At 52.7% G+C, this 23,099-nt stretch overlaps 10 protein-coding genes across 10 annotated transcripts; 4 read left to right on the top strand and 6 right to left on the bottom strand.

Moving 5' to 3' along the window:
* Positions 1–295: 295 nt before the first annotated feature.
* On the top strand, positions 296–2,423 carry VTN00DRAFT_2293 (uncharacterized protein; the record flags this gene model as incomplete). The annotated part of the gene is made up of 2 exons (XM_069428495.1): positions 296–594; positions 659–2,423. 2 exons carry the CDS (start codon positions 296–298, stop codon positions 2,421–2,423), a joined length of 2,064 nt encoding a protein of 687 aa, XP_069292995.1.
* A 490-nt stretch (positions 2,424–2,913) lies between these two features.
* On the top strand, positions 2,914–4,047 carry VTN00DRAFT_2294 (uncharacterized protein; the record flags this gene model as incomplete). Its single annotated transcript, XM_069428496.1, has 1 exon — positions 2,914–4,047. The coding sequence occupies one exon, from the start codon at positions 2,914–2,916 to the stop codon at positions 4,045–4,047; it is 1,134 nt and encodes a 377-aa protein (XP_069292996.1).
* Positions 4,048–6,909: 2,862 nt separating this feature from the next.
* On the top strand, positions 6,910–8,859 carry VTN00DRAFT_2295 (uncharacterized protein; the record flags this gene model as incomplete). Its single annotated transcript, XM_069428497.1, has 3 exons — positions 6,910–7,017; positions 7,228–7,987; positions 8,102–8,859. The coding sequence occupies 3 exons, from the start codon at positions 6,910–6,912 to the stop codon at positions 8,857–8,859; spliced, it is 1,626 nt and encodes a 541-aa protein (XP_069292997.1).
* Positions 8,860–8,914: 55 nt separating this feature from the next.
* On the bottom strand, positions 8,915–9,371 carry VTN00DRAFT_2296 (uncharacterized protein; the record flags this gene model as incomplete). The annotated part of the gene is made up of 2 exons (XM_069428498.1): positions 8,915–9,141; positions 9,215–9,371. 2 exons carry the CDS (start codon positions 9,369–9,371, stop codon positions 8,915–8,917), a joined length of 384 nt encoding a protein of 127 aa, XP_069292998.1.
* Positions 9,372–9,587: 216 nt separating this feature from the next.
* Positions 9,588–10,831, top strand: VTN00DRAFT_2297 (uncharacterized protein; the record flags this gene model as incomplete). The annotated part of the gene is made up of 4 exons (XM_069428499.1): positions 9,588–9,744; positions 10,197–10,352; positions 10,481–10,579; positions 10,674–10,831. The coding sequence occupies 4 exons, from the start codon at positions 9,588–9,590 to the stop codon at positions 10,829–10,831; spliced, it is 570 nt and encodes a 189-aa protein (XP_069292999.1).
* An 838-nt stretch (positions 10,832–11,669) lies between these two features.
* Positions 11,670–12,935, bottom strand: VTN00DRAFT_2298 (uncharacterized protein; the record flags this gene model as incomplete). Its single annotated transcript, XM_069428500.1, has 1 exon — positions 11,670–12,935. One exon carries the CDS (start codon positions 12,933–12,935, stop codon positions 11,670–11,672), a length of 1,266 nt encoding a protein of 421 aa, XP_069293000.1.
* Positions 12,936–13,734: 799 nt separating this feature from the next.
* On the bottom strand, positions 13,735–15,345 carry VTN00DRAFT_2299 (uncharacterized protein; the record flags this gene model as incomplete). Its single annotated transcript, XM_069428501.1, has 2 exons — positions 13,735–15,056; positions 15,150–15,345. 2 exons carry the CDS (start codon positions 15,343–15,345, stop codon positions 13,735–13,737), a joined length of 1,518 nt encoding a protein of 505 aa, XP_069293001.1.
* A 990-nt stretch (positions 15,346–16,335) lies between these two features.
* VTN00DRAFT_2300 (uncharacterized protein) lies at positions 16,336–16,687 on the bottom strand (the record flags this gene model as incomplete). Its single annotated transcript, XM_069428504.1, has 2 exons — positions 16,336–16,606; positions 16,671–16,687. 2 exons carry the CDS (start codon positions 16,685–16,687, stop codon positions 16,336–16,338), a joined length of 288 nt encoding a protein of 95 aa, XP_069293002.1.
* A 2,640-nt stretch (positions 16,688–19,327) lies between these two features.
* VTN00DRAFT_2301 (translation elongation factor EF-1 alpha) lies at positions 19,328–21,127 on the bottom strand (the record flags this gene model as incomplete). The annotated part of the gene is made up of 5 exons (XM_069428505.1): positions 19,328–20,436; positions 20,499–20,637; positions 20,860–20,918; positions 20,982–21,052; positions 21,123–21,127. 5 exons carry the CDS (start codon positions 21,125–21,127, stop codon positions 19,328–19,330), a joined length of 1,383 nt encoding a protein of 460 aa, XP_069293003.1.
* A 1,059-nt stretch (positions 21,128–22,186) lies between these two features.
* Positions 22,187–22,795, bottom strand: VTN00DRAFT_2302 (uncharacterized protein; the record flags this gene model as incomplete). Its single annotated transcript, XM_069428506.1, has 4 exons — positions 22,187–22,222; positions 22,317–22,411; positions 22,487–22,696; positions 22,783–22,795. 4 exons carry the CDS (start codon positions 22,793–22,795, stop codon positions 22,187–22,189), a joined length of 354 nt encoding a protein of 117 aa, XP_069293004.1.
* Between the last annotated feature and the right edge of the window lie 304 nt (positions 22,796–23,099).

Consider the following 23,099-nt stretch of genomic DNA (forward strand, 5'->3'; position numbering starts at 1 on the left):
TACGGTCACATGACCTGTCACCGTCGCCCATCGCCGCCGTATATCACGTGGCTTCTCTCCGTCAGCGGCATCTTATCTCCATATGCAGACGGAGTACTAGCACTGGCATCCGCAGGCACTCTGCATATCTCGTCGCTTTCTCGTCCTCCTGATCCCACCGTTGCCTCGACCGCATTCTTCGTTATCAGCCCCCCTTCAGTCGTTCCCCTCCCGTGGAGCCCCTCTTTGCTCGGCCATGTGTTAATGTCTGCCTGCAATTGATCTTCCCCTGATCTCTCGCGGCTCCCTGACCATCATGGTCTCCTCTCCGGTGGCCGTTGGCTCTGGGGTCTTCTTTTCGTTCGCCCTCCTGGCCATCTCCCTCTTTGTCCTGCTCCTGCTCAGGCGCTTCCTCACTCTGCGCGCCACTCCTGCCTACCTCACCGTCCCCATCTTCCTTGCGCTGGCGCTCCCGGCCAGTGTCGTGCTTCTCGTCCCCATCGATCTCGCCTCAAGCTCGCGGGATGGAGGTGCGCCTAAGGGGATATGGCTGCCTGACCGGGTGGTCTTGGTGTTGTGGCGGATTGCATACTGGCTGATATTCCTCCTGACCTGGTTCGTATGCCCGTCTCTCACTGGCTCTGTTTCGCATCCGCTGACTCGAAACATCGTCTCGCAGGATTGTCCTTCCGCTCCTGGGTGAATTTATCGATTCTGGATACCGCGAGCCGAAAGATCGTATCCTGTACTCGCTGCGCTCCAACGGCCGTTATCAGCTGGCTGTCCTTGGCTGCGGAATCGTGGGCTTGATCTACATCTCGATCCAGAATGGCTTCGACTTCACCTCCATCAAGGCGCTCGTTATGGCTTTGGCCTACGTGTGGGGTCTCATCCTTGCCATCTACCTCATGGGTCACGGTCTCGTTTCGATCCCTCGCACCTTGACTCAGAACGCCAACGCCAGTGGTAGGCTGAGAAGGATCCAGGCTCGTGCTCCAAAGGTACACGACCGCTTGATGGATGCGATCACAGACCTGGAGGAGTTAGAGGCGCAGGTCGCTCAACTGCAGCGGCGGAAGGTTGGCACTGCTAAGGATTTCCAAGAGTGGATCGAGGAGCTGGCTGAATCATCAAGTCTTCCTGAGTCGCGACCTATGGCTGCAACCACAGTCAATGAATCGACAGCATCTGTCCCTGCGGTTGTCACCGAGCGGTATCTGGCAGACCTGACAAGACGTCTCCAGCGTGCCCGGCACCAGAGAGCACGGTTTCTTGACGAGTGGGATCGCCTGGTCCAGTCGGCCGCTGACACTCAAGCCGTCATCGATTCGACCGCCTCGAAGAAGCTCGAGTTTGGCCGGCAGTCCCCCCATGCCTCATTCCTATCCCGGACTACGTTACTGAACCCTTATTTGCGATACCATCTCTATGTCAATATACTCCCGAGCATTAGATACACACTCGCAGCAATCCTCTCTATTGCCTCGGTCTGCATCGTCTGGTCGGAACTGATCAAGTCCTTTGCACCGCAACTCTCGTTTATCAGTCTTACCGTGGTGCCGCACCCCAGTGAACCCGGCCCGATCGATTTTGGGGGACAGGTTGTTGCATCCGCATGGCTTCTCTATATGTGTTTTGCAGCACTTGTGGGCGTGAACGATGCAAAGGTATGGGGAAACCGGGCCTTGGTTCGTCGGAATACATACGGCGAGAGCGCATGTTGGTATGCGGGGCAGGTCGCCCGACTGACCGTTCCCCTGTCTTACAACTTTATCACGTTCTTGCCGGGCGAGACGCGTCAGAACACGACTTTTTACAAGTTCCTTGGCCGTCTGATCGATCTGACGCCCCTCGGAAAGGGATTTGATTACTTTTTTCCGGTCTTCATTCTGCTCCCTGTATGTGCCACCCTGTTCAACCTCTACGGCAGGGTGAAGAGCATCTGCAGCTTTGGTCTGCTGGAAGAGGAGGATGACCCGGAGAACAACCCCAGCGGTTACGGAACCGGTGGCTGGAGAGAAGGGCGCGATCTCATCGAGAGGGAACTCAACGGCCTGGGATCTCTGGGCCTCTCCCGCAGCGGTGGCAACGCTCGACAGGCGGGCGGGGCAGCTCGCGGTGGAAGCGTCTCCCGCCCGGCTCCGACCATGTGGGTTCCTCCGGCCGAGGGTTCACGGGCGCCTCGATCGGCACGGACCGCCGCCGTCTCGTCACGGGTGTCCGAACCTGCCATTGAAGAAGAAGAGGGGAATTTCTTCCAGTCTCTCGCGCACCGGGTGAGGAATACGTTTGAGACGGCCAATATACCCCAATGGATGCAGGGAGACCAGCTTCCACGGCCACGATGGATGGCTGGGGACGACGGCGGAAGCGGAGGGGATGGCCGCGGTGGTCTTGCGAGATGGTTTGGGGACCGGTTTGCGGAAGGTCAGCTGAGGCTGTGATCTCCGACATCTCGTATTTGATTTTGCATGGCGACGGCGTTTGGCGGATCTGGTCTATTATATAGAAATAAAGTGTAAGGACATCGATATCTCGATATCAATACTAATTTATGGACATGCTGTAGAAGCTTGGTGTGAATTTTTTTTGTTACCAAACCCGTCCGGGATAATGTATAAAATGTCAACTGGTACTGGCAGTTGAGATCATTCTGGAGCAGTCTTGGTAAAGGCTGACCACGCTACTCACGATAGACGTCTGCTCTCTTTCTCAATGGCCCCCTATTGTGATTATTCACATGGGGAAGGTCTCCGCGTCATAGACTCCCCGCGCCAAACGCTGGGACTAGGGCGTCTGCGGTGCCGCGCGGGCGGTGCGGCAAAGCAACACCTGGCCTGGACTGCCTGGCCAGACCTCCGATGCCTACTTCAACGCTGCCCCCGCCAATTCCCAGCTTGTCAGCCTCGCCTCTGCAGGAAGTGCGAGGGATCCATGACGCCCTCGTCTTCACCCTTGGCTTCGTCCTCCCTGGGTGAGACCTGTGCCTTATACCTGGACTTCGTCGCTACAAAACTCCCCTTTTCCCTGCGTCCCCTCACCAACCGGTTCGCCGCGGCATTATCGTCCAGTTCGACCTCTCTGCAACCGAGCTTGCGGCCCTTCTCTCGCTTCTTCCTTGACTCCGAGCAGCCATTCGTCCCCTCCTTCGCCACTACCTTTGTCCTCACAGTTCTCGCCTGCCTGCTTGTCGTGGCTGTCATGAGCTGGCGCCAGCCATTCGACCGTCTCTGGCGGCTCTCACCTTACAGCAGCGCGCCGCAGGTCAACGACAGCGACTACAGCTACATTACCAGTGAGGACATCGTGGACGAGGCTTCGCCCGATATCCTGCTATTGAAGCACCGTGGTGTGACCTATCCACTGCACTTTCCTGCGTACGCAATCGACGATGGAGCTCTCACCGTCGGGGAGCTCAGGCAACGTGCCGCAGAGAAGATGGGCACGTCAGATCCGCAACGCATCCGACTGCTGTACAAAAGGAAGCTGCTGGATGATGACTCCCTGCCGTGCAAGGCGGAAGGTCTCAAGCAGCAGTCAGAGGTCGTATGTGTAGTATCGGAGGTCCAGCCGGGGGAGAGCACGCCGAGCGAGATCTCTGGCAGCGACGGGGAGAGGACCAGCGACTCCACGCGTTCCCACGTCGGCAAGAGTGGGAAGAAGAGAAATAGGAATAAAAAGCCCAAAGACAGGCAGACCGACCCAAGCAGCCTCGCGCCGCCGGTGGACAGCAAGAGGCCTCCATCTTCGGGTCGGTCATCCGTTCCTCCCCCCGCACCCAACTTACAGCAGTTCCGCGCGCCACAAGAGCAGGTCGACGCTCTGGCGCACTACTTCCGGACGGAGCTGCTCCCTTTCTGCAACGACTACATTGCCAAGCCACCAACGGATACACACGCGCGGGAGTTTGAGCATAGGAAGCTGAGCGAAACCGTGCTGCAGCAGGTTATCCTCAAGGCGGACGGGATCGAGCCTGATGGGGATAGTGATGCCCGCATTGCGCGCAAGGCTCTGATTAAAGAGGTCCAGGGCGTGCTGACGAAATTGGACCAGGCTGCGAAGGAATAATAGACCAACCAACTTTCACCTGATCCACTTTCTGGGCTCCTGCTTACATTTGGTCCAAGCTGAAACTGCCTAAATTATTATTATTTTTTTTCTCCCTTACATGACCGCTTACACTCGTGTCGCTGTTATGAAAGGACACGAAGATAGTTCTGCTATGAAAATGGAACAGGATCGAAGTCCCGATGTTGGGGGTCTTCTTTTTCTTTCCCTGTCTGGTTCTACATGGCTATGAGGGGTAAAGATCCACACGAAAACAAGACATGCATATGGTCTTTTCTTTTGGGTCTTCTCACTTGGTCTCTAGGTTTTCCCGAGCGGGCTGATTTCTAATTGAGCGGCCACCTTTATCGGTGTGACCGACCACTTGCATAATGGATGGCGTCTCGGTGTCCCGGCATTTTATCAGTCAGATGTGCATGCCTCGTGCATCCTCTCCACACCAGAACCCCTCTCGTCCGCGTATTCTGCCATGTGACTAACTGAGAATGGAGGAGAACACCTGTCCAAATGGCTTCGTCCCTCTTCTCCGGCACAGCTTTTTGTCTTTGGGGAAGATATGATATTCAAATATAATCTGTCAATAAATCCATACGTACTTACTAGATACAGAGGTAAATATAGAACGGTACGCGTACATATATAGGAATATATAAAGTTGTCAAGCATGCCAAGTACCAGAACGTACCGAGGCTCGATTCCTGATAATTGGGAGAAACTACCTAGGATACAGAAAAGATAAAAGGGTCTACAAAGAGCTATATACTTGACAAGTCGACCATGGTTTGACAGATGACAGTTCACGTCAACGCCCTTGCAGGGAAAACGTGGGGTGCAGGATGGTCCTTCATTATTGGTCTGTCGATCCGATTACCGTTCCTTCGCAGCACTCTGGAACATGGACGGTATGCCCCGGAGCTGCATCCATGGTTCCGTATTCCATGGTGATTCGGGTTATTTTTCCACCCATGGCTCCGGCGCTTCAGGTTGTTTACTGTGTAGTACAGGTGCCGCAACAAGCTACAGTACTAAAACCACATAGGTGTCCAGAAAAGGTCGGTGAAAAAGTCGTCCACATGGAAGCATCCAGATGATCCATCATCCAGAGCCCACGAGCTAAGAAACCAGGTTACCGTGACGGGTTTAACGCCGTCCACCTTTTGCGAGCAGGGGGGCCCACCCTGGCTGCCTAGGGTACTAGGTAACAGATGGAAGTTATCAACGGCCGCGGCCGGCGGAAATTGGGCAGGTGAATTTTAACTAGGTCGGACCACCAAGCAGGATGGTCTGGGCCGCCGGTTCGAATAATACTCGCGCGAACCAGCACCCGCAAACCCGTTCCTGGAGGCTGGGGGCCATATGCAGCGATGTGCAAATAAATAATGATGCAGTAGCGGTATGCAGTGGAAGCAGGTAGTGCGGTTCACCGAATATTCGACAGAACATGCCCAACTAGTCAGCCTAGCTTCCGCAGCTCTGGAAACGTCGGGGAGAGAGAGGCTCAGCCGCCTCTTTTTTCCTCAGGGATCAGGGCCTCCTGGCGGTCCTAGCAGGCGTTTCTCCCGGTTTTAAGCTTTGGGGATTGTTGGGAATGATGATGCATGCAATGGACGGGTTCGATATCCCGGCGGATGATATGCTTTGGGGAGGGGAAGATCTGATAGTGGTTCGGGCCCGGGGGGAGGGATCAGGGAAGGATTTAGGGGGGAATGGATCAGAATTTCACGAGCAGCAAGAAACAGCAGCTTTTTCCTCCGCAGCATCCAGCAAGAGAACGAAAACCCCTTGCCGATCGGTCCAGGGCGGATTGACACTTAGCGCGAGCGTTCGGGGGATGTGATCCAGCGGCCAACGTCCAGCCCGTCTCGCCAGCCCTGACCCGACTCGGCCTGGCGCCCCCGACAGCGACTCTCTTCCTCCTGGTCTCTCTTCGTCTCGTCCATCTCCTCTTCCTCCGTTATCGTCGTTTTGCTCCTACTTCTCGAGCCTCATTTCCTCCCCCCCTCCTCCTCCTCTCTCTGTTCCTCTCTCTCGAACTTCTCCCCCCGTAACCTCTGTCTTGACGCCTCCTGTGCCACAGCTCAGCCACAGCTTGCGTCCGCTCGTTTAGGGACCCAACCCGTGTTTCACACCCCCCCCTCTTCGATGCTGCCCCCGTGAGCGTCCGCATTCTCCGTCTCCTGTTGCTTGTTCCCCTCCCACGGACAGCCCCTCACCCCGAGAATTAACCGTCATCCCCGGAATCTCGATAATAATATTCTGTCAGCAATCAAAGAGCAGAGGGATCTCGACCGGATCTGGGGAGATAGAGGACGTGGCGTTGTACGATAATAATAATAGTTCTCGTTCCGCATCACAACCACTGAGCGTTTCCCTTTGTTAAATAACTGGGCCAGCCCACGGTTCTGCTGTCTGCAACCCGCCATCCGTGGGCCAGCTGGCTGGGTTGAGAACAACGAACCAACAGCCCGGCTTGAGTCTCCACCTCTTACTCCTTATCTCTGAAATTTACAATTTACTTCTTTCGGTCTCCTCTGTGTCGCACCATCTCTTTGTTCTCCTCCCCATCCGCTTGACTCCTCTCACGCCTTTTTTTTCCATACACCTTGAGAAAGAGGAACACCCTCGCATTCCCGACCGCTCCCATTTCACGGCCCCTCCGGTGCATTTCCGGGAGTGAGTTGGGGGTCGGCATTGGCGTTGATCGGACCGTCATCGTGTTCTGTATGCCGATTGGAATGATACGGTAGAGTGGGAAGCGTGTCAGTGATTGATTGCAGCTACTGCACCTCGCCCCGAGGTTCGAGCTACGCTGAGCGGGGTTTCAGTGGATCTACAGCTGTCGCTGCCGCTCTCACTGGTGGGATGGCCGGAGCAGCTACTGCAGCATACTCCGCAGATGCTCTGACCTCGCCTGGCAGTGTGAATGGCAGTCAGCAGCAGTGGGACTTTTCAGTCCCAATCGCACACGATGTACGTCGTCATTCCTGTTACCCCCCCTTTTCAATCCCCCCATTCACCTCTTCGTGCGTGTCTGCAGAGCGGACCTTCTGTATTGTTTCTTCTTACCACTATTTTAGTCGATCGTTATTTTCCCTTCGTTCAGATGTTTTTATTTAACATTATGCATGAGCGATAGAGGAACCAAACGGTAGGGATACTGACAATATGGGTCTTCAACAGTACGCCGCCACCAAGACCAAGTCACGGAGCAATTCTGGCACCAGTTACCAGAAAGCCTCCCGAAATCACAACATAAACGGTCTGACGCCATCCCGAAGCTCGTCGCAAGGCTCCAAAACGAACGCTCAGGAGCCGGGGTACCTGCAAGCGAGTCGAACCGGGCGGAGAGACAGCAGCCTTACTCGGGCTGGGGGTGAGTCCGGCAGTGCGCGAAATTCGTGGGGCAAAAACTCCATCAACGTGATGGAGTCCGCGGATAATTATCACTACAGCTCGTCTATCAAGTATGCCGACGGCGCTCGGGAAAGTGCGAGGTATGCATTTGACGATGAAGACCCAGACAGTGCGAATTGGATCCACCGCGACAAGCTGGCCAGGATTGAGAGCGAGGAGCTGCAGCAGGCTGCCATTCGACTCCAGCGCCAAGTCCGGGCCGGAAGCAAGTCCAGCAGCAGGCGTGGACGGAGCCATGATTCGCACAGCAACGGCCTCAACGGGTCGATCGTAACGACGCCCCCTACTGAGTACAGCGAGCCCTGGCCGAACCTGCGTGACGAGAAGCGACGCCCAGAGCAAGACGAAGCGCCAACGGAGGAGGAGCGGATGAACTGGGACCTTCGCAGGCCAGAGGAGATCGCTGCAGACTCGGATGACGGCGGAGCGTCGAAATTCTACAGGAACCCGGGCCTGAAAAAGAGCTCGTCGAGGATACCTATCCTTTCTGCCAGCCCGCTTCCTATCTCTCAGGAGCAAGTTGATCGTGAGTTCCCTACACAACGCACACGCACCCAAAGCAGCGGGGATGAAGGAAGCACATCACGCCCGAAGACCCCTCGTAGAACTAGTGAATTTGCTGTTGTTGACACTCCTGAAGCGAACCAAACCACCCCTCCCTCCGGCAGCAGACCCGTTAGCCGTGGCGCGCAAGCGCAGAGTTCCCCGGCCAAGAAGACCACGGCCAAGAGTACCCCCGGATCTGGCCCTCGGAAGACCTCCAATAATGGGGCCGCCAGGAAGACTCCGCAGCCGAAGTCGAGAACGAACGGCAATGGACGCCCGACCACGAGGGCCGGCGACATCCGACCGACGACGGCGGTTAACAGGCCGGAAGGTGACCCCCCATGGTTAGCCACCATGTACAAGCCGGATCCAAGGCTTCCTCCGGACCAGCAGATCTTGCCCACTCATGCACGGAGAATGCAGCAGGAACAGTGGGAGAAGGAGGGCAAGACGCCGGACGCGTACGACCGCGAATTCGCTCCCATCAGCATCCGCCCTGACGAACCGCCGCGCGTCAATAACAATAATAACGATGATTATACTAGCAATGACGACAGTAGTAGCCCAGAGCCTGAAAATGAAGAAAAGGCTCAGGAACAGGAGCCGGAAAAGGACTCATCGGCATGGCCACTCCAGGCCCCGAAAGAGCCCGAGCCGGTCACCCGCCGTCCAAGTACGAATGGTACTACTTCTGGGTACAGCACCATGCCGAAGGTTCAGAACACGCCTCCGATTGGTGTGGCTCCCAGCCCGAAGTTGAGCCAGCAGCCTACGTCTACGCAGGAGCCCTCAGAAAAAGATAAGAAGAAGGCGGAGAAGGAGAAGGGGTGCACTTGCTGCATCGTGATGTGATTGAAATCCTAATAACCATCTGGGTCTACATCTATACGGCCTCGTGCATCAGCGTCTATTTGCGGATGATCATACCCAGAGTATCTCTATTGCTTTTTTTCCTCGCTTGTTTCTCTGTCTTCGAGTCTTCAGTTGTACATTTCAGCGTATCAGGGTTGGCCATTTGGTTCTTTTTAATCTTGTTTTCCCGATCAAAGCAGTGTTCTATATTTGTGTCTGGCGTTTGCGCTGTGGACCGTCCCCGGGGTTTGCGTCTGTCGCTCCTTTTCTGAGATTCCCTTACTGTCTGGGTTAGTGTTCGTTCGTTTCCTTTTTTTTCCCCTGTCCATTCCTTTCCTTACCTCCGAGAACTCACATTCAACATCCGCATCGCAGCCGCATATTGAAGGCAGACGAAAACATCGAGGAGGAGCGCCATTCCGTCTGCTGCTGGTTGGACCTGAGATAGGCTCCTCCGCTGCGAGCAACCTCCACCACCTTCCCCTCGGCTTATGACGACTTTCACGATACATCCATATCCTTCAATCTCTTCACCATTTCAGTAATCCTCCCTTCTTCCGCACCTGTTCCCGCCTCTACTTATTTCCCTGTCCATCCTGTTAATTTGCTTGCCGTGTGGCCTGTTGTGCTGTTCCCCGCACGGCCTGCGTATACCCGAAATTCCGTTCTCGTACATCCATTCGCTGTTCCAACCTCCCGTTGGACTGAGATGTCGATCGGGAGGGAACATGACTGACCCTTTGATCCTTCCGTCGAGAGATACATACCTACTACCTAGCAGTACCTACGTTCCTTGTGCATATTTTCTCGGGGTTGGTCCATTGCAGCCACAGCCAGACCAGACGGTGCTTGTCGATCTGATACCACTACATACAGCTTGTTCTAGTGCTGAATACATAAGAAATGATATAATCAGAATATAATCTCAACTCCGATGATAGTCAAGTAGACTTGATGTTTGTGTTCTGTCTGGGTTCCGCCATATCTGGGGCCGCTATGTATATAGTAGATAATAGAGATGGTAGTTAGTATTAATTGCAATCTGCAAGGTAAATAAGGCTAAACTAGGTGCTTAAGAATATACTTCGTAGTTCGATCTCATCCGATCCATCACGTGGGCGGAAACCTCGTGCGCCATCTAGGGCGGGGGACCGCATGCTTACCTAATCAACACCTGACATCACCGCCCGGGACGGCGTTCCCTGACCTCTCCAATCCAGTCCCTCACAACCTGCAAGCACGCCATAAACTTATCCTCGCATCGCCTCCCCCTCCTCCGATCGATAAATAACCCCCCTCTTCCATCCCCCACTTGCAACCTCTTCTTATCCGATCAGGACAAAAGAGGCAGATCCGTGCCTCGTTAAACCGGTTGCCCACCATAGCGTCCATATTTACCCGTCTTTTCGGCTCCTTCGCCGCCTCTTCCTCGCCAGCCATGACGTCCGCCGCGAAGACTAAGGCGCAGAATATTATTAATGAGAATGGGGTTGGTATGTTTTCCTCCTTTTTTATTGGGGCTGGCTGTACATATTGTACGGAGGGAGAGATGTACAGCATATACTAGGTATACCAGATCAGACAGATAAGGGCTAACATGATGATCGATAATATAATACAGTCGTCTTCTCCAAAACCTGGTGCCCCTACTGCAAGGCCACCAAGAACACCCTGAGCGAGACCGGCGCCAAGTACTACGTCATGGAGCTGGATGAAGTTGGTCAGTCACAACATCTCCCTCCTACAAACAACCCATTCCTCTCTGGTCCCTTTTCAAAAGTGAAAAATCCGCTAACGCGGATTTATATATGCAGAGGACGGCTCCGCCATCCAAGACGCCCTCGAGGAGCTGACGCACCAGCGCTCCGTGCCCAACATCTTCATCAACCGCCAGCACATCGGCGGCAACTCGGACCTGCAGGCGCGCAAGGCGGAGCTGCCGAAGCTGTTGAAGGAGGCGGGTGCGCTTTGAATTAAACTGGACTATAATTATAACATATGGATCGGATGCGGATGGATCCGTGGGTGAATTGGGTTAGATTGAATTGAATTCCCAGATGGTTTTGATGCTTGGGACATTCCAAGCATCGGGGATAAGATAATGTAAATCAATATGACCTCTAGTTATTGAATGGAAATATTTGCAATACGAAATACATACATTATGCCCTCTCTTCTCTTCTGTGACCACTTCAGATCAAATCAAACCAAAATCAAATAATCCTGTCCATTGACATTTTATATCTAGCAGGTAGGTAGGTAGTAAGTAGGTACGCACATCATGTACATTACTGTACCACACATATCTCCTAGACAGATGTGGGAAAAAAAAGCCCATAGATAGGACCCGACCCGACCCGACCCCGACTATGACATGACATGTACTGAACTGACTGGGTTGCCTTTGCAAATGCAAAGAGTTCCAGATCTTGAGCAGAGAGAGAGGGCCGATATGATATGATATGATATGCATTGAGAAGGATCTAGACGTTTTTGTTTAATATGGATAGCTAGGCGGCTGTAGGTAAGTGTGTTAAGCTGTGCTCGGGGAAGGGGGGCAACCTTCCCAGGACCACCATACATGTCTGGGCGAGAACTAAATGGATACTGGCTAGCTAGATATATCATCTAGGCAGGAAAAAAAGAAGAACGGAGAAAAGCTGATGTAGAGTGGGGTACCACTTTTCAGATAGCCGAATCATATCATACATGAAAACTCATCAATTCAGATTTAAGACGTCATGCAACTGTTTCAATATCCAATAATCATACACTGCTGCTGCTGAAGTTTATATTTCTGTTTTCGACATTTATATCACCTTCTGGATCACGGTCCCCACAGGCCGCTCCACGATTCCCATAACACCCTCCACCACGCTCTGTCGCGCCGGCTCACTCGACACGGTCTTGCCCGCCAGGTAGTTCATCCACAAGAGACGGCTGATGCGCTCGTCGGTGACACGTCCCAGCCACCGGATCGGCTGCGCGGGGTCCGTCTGGAACAGCGCATCGAGCGCCCCCCGGCTGTCGCGGAGGAGCAGCAGCACATTGCCCTTGGGGATGTTCTTGCGCTGACCGCCGCCGAAGAGGGACTTGAAGTCGTTGACGGCCGCGCCGAAGGTGTCGTCCTGGAACTCGCTCCGGGCCTCCGGGCCGGCGGACTCCTTGGCTTTCTGAGCGGCGCGCTGCGCCCGCGCCGAGATGCCCCGGACAAAACCGTCGCGCATGTGCAGGAAGTCCGTGTTGCGCGTGGGCACGATGCGGATGGCCGTGCGGATATCACCCTCCTTGAGGATCGCGTTCCAGGCGTCCTCGCCCTTGACCGGGTCGAGGAGGAGCTCCTTCAGCGCCTGCCGCTCCATGGGCACGAGGGATGTGGCAGCCACGGCGCCGCCCTCGGCCGTGGCATCTGTGTTGGATCCCAGAGGCTGCACGGCCATGCGGACCAGCCGCTGCTGGAGCGTCGCGAGGTCCGACTTGGCGACGTACACGCCCACGACGTACACCTGGATGGCGAGGAAGGAGACGGTGCGGATGCCCAGCCCCAGGAGCTGGTACTCCTCCTCCGACTCCGGGGCCGTCCTGAGCTCCTCGCCCGGCTTCATGGTGGACGGGTCGATCGACTTGGGCAGCTTGATGGTGCTCGGGAAGTGCGAGACCGTGCTGTTGCCCGTGGCCACCTGCTCGACCCCGTCCTGCCCCTGTATTCGAATGACGGACGGACTGCTGGGGAATCCGCTCGGGCCGTCCATCTTCATGCTCCCATTTCCGTTGCTCTTCTGCGCCTTATTATTGGCCTCCGCTTGCTCCAGTCCAAACACGTCCAGCTTGATGATTCCGTACATGGCGGCCGCGCAGGCGGCCATGCCTGCCGCGGGTAGTATTATAGATCTCTGCTGCGCCCTTGTCTGCGAATTGCGAAGGGGGTTGTTGTTACTCCGCGCAGTCGAGCGCAGCGTGTTGGTCGTCGAGAGGAAGCGGTTCTGCTGCAGCGGGGTCGAGCGGAGCTGCTGGCGGCGGAGACATTGGCAGCATTGCCGCCAGGCGAGAGGCTGGCGAAACGGTGTTTGCGACATGTTCATCGAGTCCGGGACTTCGACGATGGAGCTGGGTTTCGCATAGGAGAGGAATTGTATCAGGGAAGCGAGCGGAAGCTGGAGCTTGAACTGCCGCGGAAACAGAATCCGGGGGAGAATCCGGCACGTGATTTTTTCAGCCCCGAAAGAGATGTGTACTGTATCCGTACGGTACATCTAAGTCGTCTGTCCCAAAGGTGACACGGTTTTATCAAGCTAAATATGATTTGTACAGTAGGGATATGTGACTTGTCTTGGTGTAACTATGTCGCTGGTTTGCCAGAACCCATTCTTTGGAAGAATCTTCCCAGAACAGGCAGAAATAGTTCTTCTGTATACATGACAACTCTAGTATTCAGTGTAGCAAAGTACACAATGCAAAGTATGGTAATAATCACTAAGAAATCTGGAACTTCTCAGTTTACATAATGTGACAGAAGTGACATTAGAAGTAATTCTTCCAAAATCACTCAAGGGGCCTGGATGCTATAGATGCAGTAAACGTTGGCACTGTCCTCTGCCTGCTCGGCTCATAATGTCATACTCCAGTTTTTATTTCTTGGCTCGAAATAAGCCTCCATGTCAGAATACACTTTCCAGAATATGAAAAACACCGCTACCAATTTTGCAGCGGTGCCTGTACAGTACCATGTATGCATGATGGGACATGAATCGTATGCAAACCGTCAACTCCCGCTGAAGCGAAAATACTCACCAAATGTTTTCCAAGTAATAACTTCTTCCTGAGTTAGTATGTGTAAGTTTCAGTATTTCCCTTCACCCGTCCGGCTGCTTATGGCTACCATATCGCTTCCTTGCTACAGCCAGGGCAGCGAATGATTCCGCACTCGTCACAGCGCTGCATAAGTGCATCGTCGCTGAAGGCCACGGTTCCAGCAGCTGACTGTCCAGCGACAGAGCCGTTTTCCACCAGATCCTTCACACCCATGTACCTGTAAGAGTCCGATTGAGGATAAACTCTCCGCCAGCACCGCTCACATTCATATTCCAGGTCTGTCTCAATCTCCGACTCTTCAACAGACTTCCATGCATGATGACAATCAAAGGGATCAAGCTCTTCAATGTTTGGTTCATCACCGAAATCCTCTTCTGCCCCCTCCCACTGCCAACCAGCGTCCAGGTTGACCAGGCGAGTAGGGTTAGATGCAGGTGAGTCTGCCTGCGCCCCGTTTCCATCAGCTGGCTGCGATGTATTTAAATTATCTTCATTGGATTCTGTATTAGAATCTTCATCGATGCTCCGCCCGTCGGAGTCATTCTCGTCATTGATCTGTCTTTCAAATCTCTCAGACTCCTGTGCTGCCGGGCACAGCTGGTCCCTGCAGAGGGCAATAGGGCCAGTGCAATGCCAGCACCATTGGGCACCGCAGCGGCATTGTATATGGCTACAACCATACATCCTCCGTACAGCTGCACGACACTTTGGGCAGCGCTTAATCCCCCAACGCTTCAGGAGATCCGCCAGCTCAGGATCGATGTCTTGAACTTCAGGACAAGGCGATCCTGGGTGCGAAAGCTGCTTGCACGAGCAGCATATCTGAACGGCACATCTGGGACAGGGAATTGAGTAAATCATTGCCGAGGACGGAGATGGGGAAGGAGCAGGAGTATGGACTTCCATCTTGACGCCGGTTCCAAATATAACTGTAGGGTTTAGAGGCTTCTCTGTAGAAGTATTGCTGGCCTTGACGTCTGGAATAGCCTCAACCGGGGCAGGAAAGAGACGATTGGGAATGAAGGCAGAGCAAGTGGGAACGGGGCAGTAGACGCGGTTTGACGTGCTCCATTCATCGTATTTTTCCTTGAATAAAGTGACTTCCTCTGCAGAAAGTACCTTCCTCCCAAGCGCCAGCGGAATGGGTTCGCAACAGCGAGGTGGCATATCGGACTCGTTCTTGCAAGCATCAAGGAATAACTTCCGAATACATTTCCCGCAACACTGAACGTGGCATTTCCTGCAGACCTTAAGGATGATATCACCATTATCACGGATGTCTTCGAAGCAGAAACTGCACGGTAGTGAGGGAAGAGGCGTAGGAGGACGCTGTAAGGCAGTGGTTGCAGGCGCAGGGCCACCTGAAGCTACACCAGACATATCTCCTACAGACACAAATTCATTGTTAGTGAGCTGTACAGAGTCTTGAAGCGTCTATGAGAGAATGCGCATAAATGCCAGGATGTAGATGGGATTACCGTCCTCATTTGCAGCGCCTGCCCCGGTCTGAAGTGACTGTCTGGACATGGTGTTGGGGCGTTGCACTACGTTGATTAGGTATGACACAGGCACGGCGATAAAACGAGGAGTGATAGCTCGAAGGAAGTCTAGTCTCTTCTCCGGCACGTCAGAGACTGGTGGATTTGTGACTAGCCGTGAGCTAGAACAGCCCATAGTGGGTGGTATGATGCTCGAATGGGTGAATATGCGAAAGGTCTTGTGTTGGAGGGATGAAATCATAGCGATAATGGCAAGAGACGCGTAAGGGGACTAAAGAAGCCGACTGATCTGAAACGAGAGAAAGAGAGGACAAAGCCGGGAAAGAATGACGAGGGAACTTATGACGGCACGCCTATATATATATATATCTATCTCACCAGCCTTGGGAACGCTCAACGGGGGCCGAGGCCCGTTGGAGCAGTTCTAGTGTTGGACAGGATTCACCGACTTTCATCAGGCTTTTGAGTCACGAACATGCATCGAGTCAAAGCCGGATATCTTCATAGGCTGCAAGCCTGCTTTATCAGGGGCGTACTTGTAGATCTTTCCCACAATGTTAATGAGAGGACTGGAAATGGAGATAGATGATGTCTTGAGTCACACTAAGGCAAGGACAAGCGGGGGAGCGATGAGCCGACGGGCATCTTCGCAGGGCAGATGTATTTCCAAGTCACTCTGGGCGAAAAAATGCAGAGAAGGTACTTTCAGGTACCTCGATCGTATCACGATATGCAGTGCTGGCCTAGGCTCCCGACGTCCTGGATTGCTGCCTGTGCAGTGCCACGCTCTTCCACTCACAACGAGCGCTAATGTCGGCCCACCAACAGGGAATTTCCTATCATCGAGAGCACAGCATGAGGATGGCCGGTATTTGTCAAGAGACTGGCCATTTTGATTGTTCAAAGCGGACATAACCACGCACCAATCATCAATGTCATTCCCCTTAGCTACTTCCATAGGCTTTCCAGGCAATAACCTGTCAATGTTTGATGCTGTATAACTACATGAATTTCCAGCCTCTTTAGATTTCTCTCTTATTAGACAAGCTGGGAAATTCAAACAAAGAGTCTTTATTATTAGAAGATGCCAACGTTGACTGGTCACCGCCTGGAAGCCTACGCTACTATATCCTATCTTTCGTCACACCTCCCCTGCTCTTCTCTATTAGCTTTGCAATTCTTTTTCCTTAATTTCTTCGGCATGTTCAGCACGATATTTTCGCTGGTATACCCGTTTCTTTTCTCTCCAGGCGGCAGTCTCCTCTTCCGTGCGACTTGTCCGCTTTGCCAGGATCTTGTCTCTGTTCCGGAGCCGGTACTGCCGCATTGCTAATTTGCCTTTCTCCCTGTGCGCCTCGAGTTGCTGCCAGCTGGGTGAAACCGGCTTTCCAGATTCTGTAGTATTGTTTGCGGTATAGTCTTGCTGCTTCCCTTGCCTTTGCCTTCTGTTTCAGTCTCTGTGACTCGGTGGCCTGGAGCTTGTCACAGAAGCGATCATACCTCTTCATATAGTTCATATTGGATTAACGGAGCCTTTGAGACTCCAGGAGCGCAGAATGCGTGCAGTCTCCTCTCCAGTTGAACACTATTTCCGGATCACCGTAAGGGCAAGCAAGAGAACCGCAGCTTCTTGCTTACGGGAAACATATATATATCACCGAAGATGGTGGAATATACAGCTTCCACAAGTAGACTATTGTCGGAAGATTTACTGTCGCATTCCATAGGGAAGAGAATGACAAACTTGCCCCTGGCGTGGGATGTTGGCTTGTTCGAAGAGGAGTGAATGATATGCACATCTAGATGAAACCGGTTAGATACAGTATCATATATTGAGAAGGCGGAACTCGCCTGTTCAACCCCGGGATCTCGTGTTCCATTTTCCGCCTCTGCAGACCTCCCTGCACAGAAGTAGCAGACCCTATATACATAAACATGTGGATGACCGATGGACTGCGAGAGGAAATATCAATCTCGCATGCATACCAGTCTCGGTAATGTCTTCCCAGTCAAGCTGCATCAGATCATGAAAACATAAGAGGCTCATTCCGGTCCAGAAGCCTTCTTTAGACAATCTAGGGTATATAACTATCGAAGTATGGAATGAGTTCTTTCGCTCAACACATTGAGTGTCATTTTCCATTCGCTGGTCATTTTTGTTTCCTCAAAGAGGCAAGCAGAGCGTGTCCCACACGGATCCTGAAGTTTTTATACATGGCTCCTGTATCCTCAACTTGCGGGTGATATTCTTCGCGTGCGGTCCAAGGGGTTTGGAAGAGACGATCAGGTTTTGTTAAAGAGATTCGCTCGTAGTTTCATGCTCTTTCTGAATGAAGAAGGTCGATAACCATGAAGAGTAGGCTCTCAGTGTGAGGAATTAGATAGATGGATAGGTTGTGTGCGTGGGTGTAACGAGCTGCCTAAGTCTTCGGCGCTGGGGCTCGTAAGGTTTATCTTGAAGGACAAGAAACAGGGAGTGATAGTCAATATAGACTGAAAGCTAAGTGATAAACCTAATGGACAAGTTTGATTGACAAGTTGACCACGGGGTGAATCCCCATGGTTAAGGAGCGTCTTTATATACATGCTGAATCCTATCTGGAACTACCTATCCGCTGGATCGTGGTGATCCCCTTGTGGATCGGAGCGATACAGTCATGTGATCTCTCCTTCTTGAGATTTCCTGAAGCCTGGCTGCAAGAAATGTTCAGTCGTGTGATACCCCCCTCTGACCTGCCTCCAACATTTGTAGGCTGTGCCGTAACAGAGTTAGATGTAGGAAGCAGGAAGCAGGCTGACCTCTTAGTAGGAGGTTGATATAGGAAAGCAGGTCGGGCCGGCAACCTCCAACATAGGCTCTCACGCTCAATTCGGGGAGTCCTTTAATAAGGACTCTGAGACCCATTCCTTTCATCATTTTCAATACGGTGTAATTCGCACGGCGTGTCTTTTGGCTTGAAGGGTTCAGGTGAATCTAGAGATATAATGATTCGTTCTTTTTTTTGTCTTTTGTTTCTCCTTTGTATAGTTGTCCTGCCTCAGCCAGCTTCTCTACAAAAAAAGCCCGACTTATTGTCCCCATTCACCACTCTATTGTAATGATAATGCAATAATTAATCAACATAGATATTTATCTTCTAAATCAGGAGATAAACCACGTATCCAAGTGGGTGAAGCAGTTGCTGAAGTCATATTTTGAGCATGAATTTTAATGGTATGGATAATTACATCACTAAATCATACTTATCTTTTTGGCACCCCCTTCCCCTGTCCAAGCCATCTATCCACCTTGTCGCTTTTGCTATATCTTGACATAGGCTGGTTTTGTCTAGAGTCTGTGGCCTATCATAGGTGCCTGGGTACCCTCCAATGTCTTCAAACTCATGTGGTTACAAAATAGCAAACTGCTAAAACAGTAGGTAGCAGGGGAGGGGGTGTCGAAAGATATAGCAACCTATCGTACGTACTAGTCGATCTAACGTTGATACCAACATGACTGAGGAAGAGAAGCGCAAAGCATCTGGAAAGAGGAAAAAGAATTTCTGCCCGCCTGACCCCAGGGCTGAGTATTCAGGATTCCCAGACTTCTTGCAGAAACAATCCGCACTGCACAGTGCTCTCAGGTTGAAGAAGGGATAAATAGACCAGCCGTAAAATAGATCCCTTCAGACATACGATTTTGATGTCTTGGCTACTAAGGGAGGTACCAAGTTGCTAGTTTTCATAGGTACTGTAGAAAACAGAGCTCTTATCATTCTGCATGATAATACAGATGGTAGAAATGAAATGCAGCTTGTCCATAAATACCACACATCCATACTTGATAGTTTTAGAAGAATATGTACAACAAAGATATAAGGACTGACAAAGCAGTGTGATTTCTGATCCTCCAGGTTCAAGTGGCAATTCAACGGCGGGAAGTTCCGGATGTCGGCCAAATACAGCACTTGAGTACACCGGCTACCCTAGGACACTAGGATCTACAGATAGAGCTACGAGAAGAGAAGAATGCACCAATTTAATCGTAGATCATGAAATCATAATCGATTTATGAAGAGCTCTTAAATCTAGCTATTTAAGCGAGCATTGCTTTCAAAAACCAGCCACACCCGCGCCTTTCAAACATCATCGTTACACTAGCTAAACCCGCGCTCCGCTTATTTCTTCGCAGCCTTCTGGGCGGCCTTGGTGACCTTGGCAGCACCACCAGCAGACTTCTCAACGGACTTCACGACACCGACAGCGACGGTCTGACGCATGTCACGGACGGCGAAACGACCGAGAGGTGGGTAGTCGGTGAAGGACTCAACGCACATAGGCTTGGAGGGAACCATCTTGACGATGGCGGCGTCACCGGACTTGATGAACTTGGGGTTGTTCTCGACCGACTTACCGGTACGGCGGTCGATCTTCTCAAGCAGCTCGGCGAACTTGCAAGCAATGTGGGCAGTGTGGCAGTCAAGCACAGGAGCGTAACCAGCGCCGACCTGGCCGGGGTGGTTGAGGACGATGACCTGAGCGTTGAAGGAGGCACAGCCGCTTGGGGGGTCGTTCTTGGAGTCACCGCAGACGTTACCACGGCGAACCTCCTTGACGGAGACGTTCTTCACGTTGAAACCAACGTTGTCACCGGGGAGACCCTCCTTGAGCTGCTGGTGGTGCATCTCAACGGACTTGACTTCAGTGGTGACGTTGGAAGGAGCGAAGGTGACGACCATGCCGGGGGCGATGACACCGGTCTCGACACGGCCGACGGGCACAGTACCGATACCGGAAATCTTGTAGACATCCTGGAGGGGAAGACGGAGAGGCTTGTTGCTGGGACGGACTGGGGGCTCGATGGCGTCGATGGCCTCGAGCAGGGTCTTACCGGTGATCTTGCCAGCCTTGGTCTCCTTCTCCCAACCCTTGTACCAGGGGCAGTTGGGGGAGGGCTCAAGCATGTTGTCACCGTTGAAACCGGAGATGGGGACGAAGGGAACAGCCTTGGGGTTGTAGCCGACCTTCTTGATGAAGTTGGAGGTCTCCTTGACGATTTCGTTGTAACGGTCCTGAGACCACTTGCAGGTGTCCATCTTGTTGAGAGCGACGATGAGCTGCTTGACACCGAGGGTGAAAGCAAGCAGAGCGTGCTCACGAGTCTGGCCATCCTTGGAGATACCAGCCTCGAACTCACCAGTACCGGAGGCAATGATGAGGATAGCGCAGTCGGCCTGGGAGGTACCAGTGATCATGTTCTTGATGAAGTCACGGTGACCCGGAGCGTCTGTATGGGATGGTTAGCAATGGCTGCGTGGCAGGGAGAAGACACGAGGCAGGTAGACATACCAATGACGGTGACCTCATACTTGCTGGTCTGGAACTTCCAGAGGGCAATGTCGATGGTGATACCACGCTCACGCTCGGCCTTGAGCTTGTCAAGAACCCAGGCGTACTTGAAGGAACCCTTGCCAAGTTCGGCGGCTTCCTATAGCGATAGTTAGCATCTGTAGTGTTACTCGCGACAGTAAGTTCCGCACGATGGGATGAAGGAGGGGCTGTGTCCTGCCACAGGCTGCCCATTTCTGCTGACTCGAGAAAATTTTTGAAACCAGCCGAATGTGCGTGATACCCGAGACACGAACCCCTCCCCCACCACACAACGGCGGGGGGTGCAGAGATTTTTGCGAAAATATTAGTGTGTGCATACCTTCTCGAACTTCTCGATCGTACGAGAGTCGATACCACCGCACTTGTAGATAAGGTGACCTATAGTGAATGTATGAGTATCGCATTGTCGTCAGACGAGGATCTCTCTCGAGGTGTGCTTACCGGTGGTGGTCGACTTGCCGGAGTCGACGTGTCCGATGACGACGATGTTGATGTGAGTCTTCTCTTCCTTACTGCACAAGAGAAATTGATGTTAGCGATGGATTCGAAGGATGAGCACCGACGGCAGCGATGGAAACTTACCCCATGGTGACGGTTGTGTGTTAGAAGATTGATCTCTTGTAGTTTCTTTGTAAGATACTAGAAGAGCTCAGGAAGGTGCTCAGGTACTACGGCCAATGCGTAGAGGTGCTTGAGAAGTCGTCAGTAGGTTGAAGGAAGGAAGAAGAACAGAGAGCAGGGAGGGGGAGATATACGTACTGAGGCAGACGGGGAGAGGAAGAGGAAAAAATTTGTGGGAGGGGAGGAGGGGAAATCCTTATATGGAGGGGCAAGCGAGGAGGCGACTAGGCAGTGGGCTTAAGCCCTCCCAGCACGGCGCTTATCATTGGGCATGGAGGGGCCGGGCCCCACCTCCGTTGTGCGGTACCAGCGCAGAATCTTCACGCTGCCAGCGGAGTCGCGGTCGCTCTCGCCGCGGGAGAACTGACGGGCGCATCCTGTCGGCCGCCTTCTCTGGCAGCCGCGATCCCTGGGATGCCCGGCTGTACCCACTATTCTGACTCTGGTCACCTCTCTGCTCCCCTCAAATAACGGGTCCGGATGCAGCGAACTGGGCAGCAAGAGCCAGCACCACACCGCTGTGCGTTTTCGACGACTTTCCTGCCAGCAACATCCTGGTGCTTTCATTGCTTTCTATTTGTCCGCCGCCGTTGGGCCTGCTGTGGCGCGGCCTGCTAGCGGAGGCGACGATCCACTTATCTGTCGAGCACGACGCGGACAGGCAGAAAAAGATTTTTTCTGCTATCCTTTCTACGACCTTTTTCCCCTTGCCACTATCCTCAGACCGGAGAAAGATGAACAGGGCTTTCTTCGGGATCCATTATTCAAGCCGTCGTTTTTGCCTCGATGGCGTTGTGTGGAAAAAATTCTGATGCGGTTGATGTCAGATCGATACGTCCACAAGGTGCCCCGCATCGCTTTCTACAAGGAGAATTGCCCTAACTGAGGGGTATCTCTGGATCTACTACACGCTCTAGTTTCTCTATCCTAGTACCAAACCATCAACAAAGGACACTTTTACAAGCATACGAATCAGCATTATCCAACAAATTACCCGTATATCTCCCGAGATATCTGATGATAAATCAGTTTTCTCTCCACCGGGTCCCGCACGTGGTGCACTACCGTTTAGAGATCAGCATGGCCCCCAACAACGTTACTGTAACACCGGGCAGAAAAAAAAAGCTCCTGAAAAAGAGTAGAACAAAAACGTACCTTCAAGAACGTAGTCATCGGCTCATCAGCACTACGAATCTGTAGCTGAAAGAAGTACGCCCGATCCCCGTTGCAGTTTTCTGCGGGACATTGAGCTGAAAAAAAAAGCAAGTGTCAGCGTGCAACCAGAACCCATGTCACCAGTCCATCCTTGTAAAAATGTGACTCACTAGCTATGGTATCAGCGTTCTTGAACTCCTCCTTGCCTCCAAAGACGTCCTCGACCTCCTTCTGCTTCATCTCCGTCTTCTCGAAGAAGTCTCGGTCGAGGACGTACTGGTACGGGCATGTACGGCACTCGAAGCGGTTCACTCCAAGCGGGTACTGAGGGGTAGGGTCGGCGCGCGAGATCGTAAGGACATTGCTGCAATTCGGGCAGACTAAAAAGATTGAAATGTATCTATAAGCATCACATCCCGTTTCAACGAGGAGAAAGGACGGGATCTGGGTAGAACGAAGGACCTACATGTCAACGGCATCTTGAAAATTGACCAGTTCACAGGCGCATCAGATCCGAGGATGCGTCGTTGAAACACATGGTTAGGCCCGAGGAGGGCAGATGACCATTGCCTGCAGGATATCCAGGCAGCCAGCGCAGGAATTGTGCCTACAGGAGTGTTTTTGATAGCACAGCAAGGGGGCCTTGTCGTGCAGTATTGTCACTGCGTGGGAAGGGGAGGTTCTTTGACGCGCGGCTAGGCAGTCACGCGCGCTTAGGACGCGGGGGGCCGCGGCAGCACAAGGCACCGGAACGGCAAATCTGATGATCCGAGATACCATCCA

This window comes from Thermoascus crustaceus (assembly GCF_041956765.1).
Source record: "Thermoascus crustaceus strain CBS 181.67 unplaced genomic scaffold VTN00scaffold_1, whole genome shotgun sequence".
Classification (NCBI taxonomy): domain Eukaryota; kingdom Fungi; phylum Ascomycota; class Eurotiomycetes; order Eurotiales; family Thermoascaceae; genus Thermoascus; species Thermoascus crustaceus.